This window comes from Apteryx mantelli, chromosome 1, assembly GCF_036417845.1.
Source record: "Apteryx mantelli isolate bAptMan1 chromosome 1, bAptMan1.hap1, whole genome shotgun sequence".
NCBI lineage: Eukaryota > Metazoa > Chordata > Aves > Apterygiformes > Apterygidae > Apteryx > Apteryx mantelli.
This window is the reverse complement of record NC_089978.1, coordinates 119,356,033-119,365,501: the sequence shown is the minus strand read 5'-3', so window position 1 is coordinate 119,365,501 and position 9,469 is coordinate 119,356,033. Positions and strand designations below refer to the sequence as shown.

The 9,469-nt window shown below is 42.9% G+C and overlaps 1 protein-coding gene across 1 annotated transcript; it reads right to left on the bottom strand.

Moving 5' to 3' along the window:
- On the bottom strand, nt 1-9,469 carry STYXL2 (serine/threonine/tyrosine interacting like 2). Its single transcript, XM_013950215.2, has 5 exons — nt 9,357-9,469; nt 6,802-6,896; nt 6,020-6,251; nt 5,044-5,261; nt 1-2,877 (listed from the first exon to the last, which is right to left on the bottom strand). The coding sequence occupies exons 1-5, from the start codon at nt 9,467-9,469 to the stop codon at nt 41-43; spliced, it is 3,495 nt and encodes a 1,164-aa protein (XP_013805669.2). The 3' UTR covers nt 1-40.

Here is a 9,469-nt window from a genome sequence, read left to right as displayed (position 1 = left end):
CTCTGTGACTTTGTTTGTGTTCCTATAATCTGATCCTTGGTCACTCTTCCTTTCTCCGATGGAGCTTTGCAGTAGTTTCTTCTAGTCGGTTTCTCCAAGCAGCAATAATAGCATCATCATCCATCTCTTCTTCTTCTTCTTTACGAATGCTTCGCCTGTACTGAGCAAACTCTCTTGATGCAAATCTCTCTTCACTTTGTTCCGCTTTTGCCTCTTTCTTTCCATCCTCTTCAGACTTTGAAAAGCTTTGGGTGAACTTTCTTTTAGTTCCAAATTCTGACATGTCTGACCTGGCCTCCTCTTCGCACTCCTCCACATGATGAGATCTAACTCGACTCTGTGTAGATGGTTCAGGGGATCCAGAGTCAAAGGACGGTTCAGGTGTTCGTCTGAAACCATACAGCTCTGGGCTCTTTTCTCTTGAACTTGTTGTCTCACTGACCCTTGACCTTGTGAACTTATACATCTTTTTGTCCTCTGTTGCAGAAGCAGAAGAAAATCTTGACATGGTTCTCAGTGAATCTTCTTTTGACTCATAGGAAGAACAGCTGTTTAGCTCTTCTCTTTGGGATCTGCAGAATCTGTAACTGGATGTTTCAGAATCCATCTCTCTAATTTTGGATGATCTGTTATATTTCTCTCTAGCCTTCTCACTTTGATCATGGTATGATGGTTCTCTTTCTTTCAGGCCACTCAGCCACTTGGTAATATCAGTCTCTACCTCTGACTTCAGTGCACCTGCATTTGCAGATTGACTGGACAGAGCAAACGTTTTATCGGTTCTGTCAAGGTCTGCTCGCAAGGGGTGTCTATGGCTGCCTGATGTGCTCTCTGTGTCATCTTCATTTTCACTTTCCTCTCCTTTAGTCACCTTTTTCTTAAATAAAGTGCTGCGTTTATTGTCTCTGACCACCTTTTCAATTTGATAATCTGACATTTTCTCTCTCATTTCCATTTGCATCTCCTTCTCCTTCCTCCTGAGTTTCTTCAGGTCAACATCATCAGCAAAGAGGCTGTACAGTGGTTTGCTTGTTTGTGTTACCTTCATGTTTGAACTAGTCCCTTCTGTCCTTGCACTCACTGAGGTATTGCAAGACAGGACAGACTGAGACTCAGCCCTATGCATGTCGTGCTGGCGGAGCTGAGAGGTAGCAAGGGATGAGCCACTCTGAGCACTGAGAAGGGAAACTTTATCATCATCTAAATGCCTGCTAAGGTCTCCTGACATTACGCTGGAGGCCATTGCAGAAGACGGGCGGGACAGCATCATGATCTCATTTTGCTTTTGAGCAATGGTTTCACTGACCACGTTAGCGATCCAGTTCTGAATGCTTGCCATGGATATTGTGTCACCTGGGCCAACTGGGAGGTTGGGGAGGGGTATACTTGGTGTTTGAGGATGCATTGCCCCAGCACTACTCCTGGCTTGGGATAAAGATGAGTGATTTGTCTGCATGCTCAGTGCAGAAGATGCATCCTCAGTACCACTTGCAGAAGGCGCTGAGGGCCAGAAAGCTGACAGTGGGATACTCCCACTCATTGTACTGTCTGTCTCCCAGCTGCACATGGACTGGCTTTCTTCTAAGATTTTCTTTGAACGTTCAAGGAGTTCTACTCGCCTCTGCTTCTTTTTGGCTGAAACAGAATCCTCGCTTTTGGCAAGCTCCACAAATTCATCCTTGCTTTCACTGCCCACCTTCTTCTGCCGCTTCATTTTCCAAGCCTGGTAAGCAGACAGGTTAATATCTGACAAGCTCTTCCCTTCTGTCACCTCCCCACCTGGCTGGCTGCCATCCTCAGCTGGAGATGGAGCAGAAGACGACGATGATTCTAAATCCTTCTTGTGAAAGCCAAACTGGATCCTTTTGACCTTCCACCTTTCTAGAGGAGTAAGCTTGTCTTTGTTCTTTTGGCAGAAATTATAAAATGAGCTACTGTCTGAAAACATGCTCTCCTCATCCACATCCCTTTCCTTTCTTCCTGTTTCTGAGGACCAGCTCTCCCCACCACTTTTATTCTTAGAATGATACCTCTGAGTGGCTTCCTTCTCAATCTCCAGAAGTCTCTGGTTCCACATGTCCCAAGTGCTCTCTGAAGAAATAGAGCCTGTGTGTCTCCTCCTCATCCTATTACAGCTACTGGCTTGCAGCTGTTGTTTGAGGGTTCGGATCTCAAGACTGCTCACGCTCTCAACATCACTGAATTCACCTGATGGGTAAGGTCTTCCTCCCATGCTGAAGTGTCCATCCTCCTCCCGGGGTGGACCCTCCATTTGATATTTCTCATTTCTGCGCTGCCAGTCATGGATCATCTGTTCCACATCCTCCTCAGATTGTTCCACTTCCTGAGCGAGAAGCTTTGGAGATGTTCTCCTTCCATGGTTAGTTACCAGTTCCTTTGCAGTCAGGCCTTGTTTCTTCCTCCATTCCTCATACAGCTGTTCCTCTTCCTCCTCACTGATGAGGGTGGAGTGTTTGGAAACCCAGCTAGTTTTTCCCACTGATGAAGAGCTCATAAGACTACCCCGCAAGCTGCTGGTGTCCTCTTCTTCTACTATGATAGAGTGGGCTTTGGCTCCCATGATGCTTTCTGAGTCCCCAACTCCAGACAGCTGGGAAGAGGCCCCTGCATGGACAACAGGACTTTGACTGGGAGTGACTTCATCATCTCCAGTATTCTCCAGCTCTCGTTCCTCCAACAATTGCTCATTGAGCTCTCTTAGCTGTTTCAGAAAGCCATCGTTGGGATAAATGGCACGCTTCTTTCTCAAAGTCATGAGAGCTTCCAGAATGGTCATATGGTGGTAGATCATCAGGTAAGCAGTCACCAGCACAGCTGAGCGACTGATTCCCATTTCACTGCTGACAAGGATTTTGCCTACAGATATTGAATATAAAAGTAATTAGCTATTTCCAATAACATAGATTGCTCTGATATGTGGCACAAAGGCTTTTTCTGAATACTGTTAAAAATCAGATTACATGTTTCAGTGACTGAAATCAATACTAAAAATTTCTTGTTAGCTTTCTTTGTTTTGTCTTAATAAAAATCTGGATAGATATGAACAAAAAGCATATTAGTTTCAAGAGCTGTGGACATGCATGTTCTAGAACAAATTAATATTCATATTTTTACCTATACCGTCACTTCCCCAAATAATCAGAAAGTAGGAATTAGAAAGACAAGAAATACAGCATTCTTGACTTGATGGGTGACTTAGGGTAGGACATTTAAGCTTTCCATGCTTCAGTTTCCCCATATGTGAAAAAGGAGATATTAATACTAGCCTCCAGGAAGGTATTGGGTTGATAAGCAAATAACTTAATTTTTATAAGGCATGTTGCAGGACTTAAATACAATTTTATATTAATTTAATTATATTTTTGCCAGAACACAGACTTTGTTTTGCAAGGTTCACTGAAACAGTTACATGTAGACTGGCTGGAGGCCAGAGTCATATTGTATCTCAGAACAAGGAGGACCAAGCAACTAGCAGAACAGAGCTGATTTTGACTCTGATAATCTGCTCCAAACTACTGGGACCCACTGTTCTGTAAACACTGCCTGCAAGAGCTAGAATCAAAGCTGAGGATCCATGCCATTGCGTGGCATTTACACAAAAACCACCTTTTGCAGCAAAACTAAGCTTTGTCATGAAAGATTTGTTTTTTAAAGTTACTTCTATAGCAAATTACAGTTACAAAGAAAAACTTGTAAGTATGAAGAGAGCATAAATGAGGCTTTGTTAGCCTGCAAACAGCTGAAATTACTGTTCTCAGATTTATGAAAAACTCCAGTTATCAGTGTACTGTTTGTATTGAAACTTAATGAAGCTAGTTTAAACACCACCTTTCTGACTGTTAATATGTTACTGTAAGTATTCAGTTAATGTACCTATTCCTGCAATACCAAAATATCTTTTATACCTTTCTCAGTACCAAAAGTCACAGTTGCTTTTTAAGTGCTTTAACAGACATTAAAGCTTATCTAACAGCTCACCAAAAGGGTGGGATCTCATTCCTCTGTTTTCTTACAACACACCTCCGTCTCCCTGCATCCTTTCCTGTGTGGGATCTGGTACTTGCTGGGCCCTTTAATGAGCCAGTTCAGCTCACCAACCCATTGGAAAACAATCTGTTTTCTGTTGGGTTTTTTTTTTTGCCGGTTTAGTGAGCTGAGGGGTTGTTGAATGCCAGCAGTGGCACCAAGTAAGCGTCAGTAACATGCAAAGGGAAGAAATGGGAGTGATGAATAAAACCATAGAGGGATGGAATGTCCTTCCCCGTGGCAGTGGCAGTGAGTTGTTAAAATTGTTTCAACTCATCTTGTGTAACTTCACCCTAATTCCGCTACCAAGACTTCTCAGTTTTCTTACTGTCACTTCCACTATCATGTAGCCTGCTGTCCCTATACAAAAATTGAATGAATCGAATAAGTATATAAAGAACATCAGCAATATCACTGATTCTGGTGTTCATTTTCATATTTAATTCCATACAGATTTTTTTTAACTATCCACTGAAGCTGCTACAAAATGACCAGTCTGTGCTGGAGGTCCACAGAAATAACAGTTGCCATGGAATTTGAGTCCAGCAAATTATATAGTAGCTTGGATGTAGACATCCAGTTCAATCCAATTGTTTGGATTGTTCTAGTAAATTGGCCTGTTCTTTTGTAGTAAGCATCCTGGCAAAACTGAGACTCATAGTGTACAGGAATATAGCAACTTGGAGCAGTGCTTCATCCCACTGCAATACTTTCAAAGAAGCTGAGGGAGCTGGCTTGCCCCCTCAGTTTGATTCCAAAGACATGAGGCTTGCAGCAGGGACCACTGGGCTGCCACCTATCGCTGATCTGCCCCCTTTCTCTTTTGTATGAGGCATGACAGAAATAAGCAAAAAGTGCTCACCATACCTGGATGCAAAGATCAAAATACCCTGCCTTCTGCCCAACTATAAATGTGGTACCAACTGTTTATTAAAGTAACACTTCAAGCCATTAATTTCCAAGCATTCTAGAACCGGTCTAATCTTTTCCTCTTACCTCTGTAAGTCAGCAGTGCTTCGTCCAGGAACTCAGCAGCTGGACGGAAGTGTTTGGAGATATCTATATCTGGAAAATCATCCACTTCAATGCCCAGGTATTGGATATTCAGACCATTGTAAAAACCTGGTCCTGTGTATACACCTGTACCATGAGCTGCATTCAAGACATGAGTGATCCCCAGTCTCTTCAAACGGCTTTTGTTCACTGCAATACTTCTTCAGGAAAGAAAAAGAGATGTTAGATATTGGTGTTCCTATTTTCAGGTAGGAAAGAAGCTGTCTGCTACAAGTGCTACAGAATTCGCAATCTGCGTTACTTATACAACACACTGCTCCTCTCAGCCTTAAGGTCCTTTGAGCATTCTACAGATATTTCTCTCCAATATTCATTGGGAAAAGAAAATGAGAAACTTGCTCTCACCAGTATAGCTGCATGCTCAGTTCCACTCCAGCTTGATTTTAAACTCATCCTGCCCTCTTAGGTTCAGGCTGTTTACTTATTTCTCATTTTTATCAGCTCATAATTAATGTTTTATATTATATCCTCTCCTAATTCTCTCCTGGTCACATGCACAGATGTCTCAGAGAGCTAAGCCATGGTCCAGAAGACCTAGCCATTTCCACTCAATATTTGCTATGGTATTTTTTTTTCACTCTTTTACATAATAAGGACTTTAGTCCCATTTTCAGGGCAAAATTCCAATCAGAACACTTTAATTTGAAGCTCACTTCCCTTTTCCGTTCCTAAATTGTTTGAAGCATTAAAATAGCATAGAAAAGCTGCTGAATTCTATTCCAGTAGTACTTGCTTTTCAGCAGACAGCAGTCTTTATGAGCATAGTCTGAAAAACACCTTTGGGCTCTCGAGGGATGAAAGGTATTAGATACATGTAATATATGTTATGCCTTTCATAGTTTCATCTGACCCCCCACTAGGAATCTTGTGAAACTTGATGACAAAAGTTGACACTCACTTTTCTGCTATGAAGACGTTAGGCCAGACTTCATCCACAGCATCCCTAGGGGTCTCCAGTCTGTCCTTCACAAGTGCCCTCTGCAAGTCCATCACACATGGTGTGTTGAACAAGCTGGTGTCATCAATCTTTTCCTTAACTCGGTTGTACAGGTCTTCCACCATCAACTGCTGTGCAGACTCTAACATTCTGGGACACACTGAATCTACTTTGACATCCTTTGTTTTCAGTTCTGGAATAAACTGACATTGTAACTAAAAGCATGTAAAAACAAAGGAAATACATGACCTGGCATTCTTTGTCCCTGGGACAACTCTTGTGGCTTTCTTTTTTTCCCCAAGAGCGTCACACCATTCTAACTGAAATGTGTGCATGTGCACACTTATCAGGTAGCCTTAAGGTAGTTAGTAATGGGAACAGCATATTACACTTCCCTTTCACTTCAGAGACCCACACTGGCCAAAGGCTTTGGAGTTAAGTGCACACTGGTTCTAACCCCAAAGGAATAGAGGAAGACACCTTGTTACAACCAGCAACTAGCAATCAAACTGTATACACCACTGTAGTACATGATTCTGCAACAGATTCACTTCACAACTTCAAAGGAAGCCACCAAAACTTTCTGTACATTGTAATTTCTTTGTATTTTTCATATCTATCTCATGTGTGGTTTGCTCATAAAGGCTTATTTGGCATTTTGAGATCTCTGGATAAAAAAGGCAAAAAAAGTGTAACTCAAGTCTCTATTATTTACATATTTCTTTTACCTTTCCTCCTCTTACCTTCATTGATTATTTGTTTGGCAGCCACAGCAGATGACAGATGGATTGGCTCCATGAAGATGCTCTCTGTATCAGTGTCTGATATCATTGAATATCTGCCAACCAACCATACCTCCTATTAGGCAAATGCCCTCCACTGGGACCCCATCTCCAGGACTGTAGCCCTTTTCACCCACTCCAGAAGAAAGCAGCAGGGAACTGGAGCAGAGAGGATCCTCTAATGAACAGATGGGAAGCCCCAGCTCTCCTTCTTGCCCTCTCCCCCCCCTACCCCCCCAACAATCTCCAGGATGGTGCAACAGGCTTCAAATATGCCAGTGTTTGCAGGATGCCAAGACAGGTCCCATGGGAGAGGAGCTGCAGACAGTGGGATGGGAGTGCAAGAGAATAACCTTGTGGAGGAGGTCTTGGGTACAGAAGATCAGTGGCTGGTTTGAAACTGGGAGATGGATGGATCATTGGGAATAATCTTGCAAGTGGCTTTCACATAGAAAGACACACATAAACATGGTCCTAACTAGAGTTTTTTGAACAATTCAGACTTAATTATACTGGAAAATCGGCACCCTTTTTCTGTTAACTAACTGTCTGCAAGTATCCTTTGAGTTATCAGGGGATGCAGTACAAACATATATACTGAAGGCTGTAAATTTCTCCAAAAGTACTTGCTACACTGTTCACTTCATAGCACGAATCTGTGATCGGTCACTCCCGTCACACAGTGCTGTCCAGCTGGAGGTCAGAAACAGCTATGAAACCCACAAACAGCTTTCCAGATAGTTCCTTGACTCATGGAGAGATTTACATATGTTTTTGTTAAGCAGAAAAGGGCCACAATCTGGAAAACAAATATATTCCCATCTGAGGCCACCTATACAGTCCAAGTGAGTCTTCTGTTCTTATTTAGACACATCTTCACAAAACATTTTACAGAGAATTTGCCCAGATGTGCACCCTCTACATTTCCCTCCAAAGAGATCATACATATCATCAGTACAAGTTTGTTGCCATCACAGAAGCTATCTGGAGATGCAGACTTGCCGTACTTGCAATGCGCTGTTTGTTTTTGTTTAATTAAAACAGAAGAGGGAGGGTGATTTATGTGCAGTCACAGTGCACAGAAAATGTCTGGTTAGCTAAACTGCTTTCATTCTGCAGACCCAAAATGGAAGACAACCATCTGTAACCTGCTTAGCAGGATTGTCTAGTTTAGTTAGTTGGGTTCCAGCACTTGTCAACAGTCAAATTTGCAGCCTTGCACTGCCTTCAATTCCTCCTACTGCAAGTATTGCCTCATATCTCAATAAAACAATAAAAGTTGGTGATATTGGCCACCACAGCCTCAACACATTTTGCCAGTAGCTGCCCCAAGTATCCATGGAACACACAGGTGCAGAGCTGCTGTTTCCAAGCCTGGATGCTTCCAAGGCCTCATTTTGATCGGAATGGACTTGGCAATTTTCATGGTTGTGGGTGGCATGGACAGCAAAAAAAAAGGAAGGGAAGGGAAGGGAAGGGAAGGGAAGGGAAGGGAAGGGAAGGGAAGGGAAGGGAAGGGAAGGGAAGGGAAGGGAAGGGAAGGGAAGGGAAGGGAAGGGAAGGGAAGGGAAGGGAAGGGAAGGGAAATAAATTGGAGAGGTGCTTCTGCTCATTTTGAATGACTGATCAACAGAAGGAGTGATTTACCAAGATCAATACATAACTTTATGTAAGCCCATGAACTTCCTAGACAATTTTTAAATGCATTAGTTAAATGAAATAAACATTCTATCTTCATTTTGCTGCAGTGCCCCACAGGTGAGGTTCTTAATGGGAAACATTTTATAACCTCCTACTTCTTGAGGTCCACCAGGGTATGTTCTTTTCAAACTTGATCCCTACTGCCTGCCTTCAGCTGAAGCATCTCAAAGTGTACAGAAAGCCCTGCAGGGCATTTTGCTTTAGGAAAGGAGTACAAAGGAATGTATTTTTCCCTGTATTAGGAGAAAACGCATCTAATCGTGCTTGTTTTGTTTCAGGTAACTCAATTTCTGCTTGCACAGTGACAATCTCCTGTCTTGTGCCTAAGCCCTGTAGCTAAAGATGGCTCTGAACCCCAAACCCAAATCTAAAGAGCTTCAGTCTTTCTGAGGCACCTAAGAGCTAATACTGACATTAAAATTTCACAGGTCCTTATAACAGACTGAAATACAGGCTGACTTTGAGAAGAGTTGAAATCCAGATCTGAATTTTCAGCATGGGAGTCAACATGAGAGGATGTGATAGGGAAGAGTAGATAAGCAAAGATACTGCCCCACAGTAATGCTTTCTGGAATGTATCCCTGTGTGCGTGTACAATCTCGGCTGAATGGAGTAAACAGCACAACAGTCTTATCTCTGAAGTCTCTCTCCCTACCAGCATGGACTATGCTAGCACGCTAACCTCCTGACTCAGAGAGGGGAGGGAAGCCCTACAGTATGTTCTTGATCCGAGTGGATGGGAAGAAAAGGAAAGCCAAGCGATTTATTATGTGCTACTGGGAGACCACGGCAGCCCCTGCAGCAAATATACTCACCGGCTGGGGGAGGGGCTGCGGAGATAGTGGGCCTGCACTGCCTTCACATCCGATCTCTCTTCCTCCTCATCTGGCACTACTTGCTCATTGTCTGAATCTCTGCTGCTTGCCAT

Excerpts from the sequence above, each read along its gene's own strand:
- STYXL2 (XM_013950215.2), bottom strand. The coding sequence starts at position 9,469 with ATGGCAAGCAGCAGAGATTCAGACAATGAGCAAGTAGTGCCAGATGAG. Across the intron at positions 6,252-6,801 it reads CAAACAAATAATCAATGAAG|AACTGAAAACAAAGGATGTC; the intron begins GTAAGAGGAGGA and ends AGTTTATTCCAG. Across the intron at positions 2,878-5,043 it reads AGCACTGCTGACTTACAGAG|GCAAAATCCTTGTCAGCAGT; the intron begins GTAAGAGGAAAA and ends CAATATCTGTAG.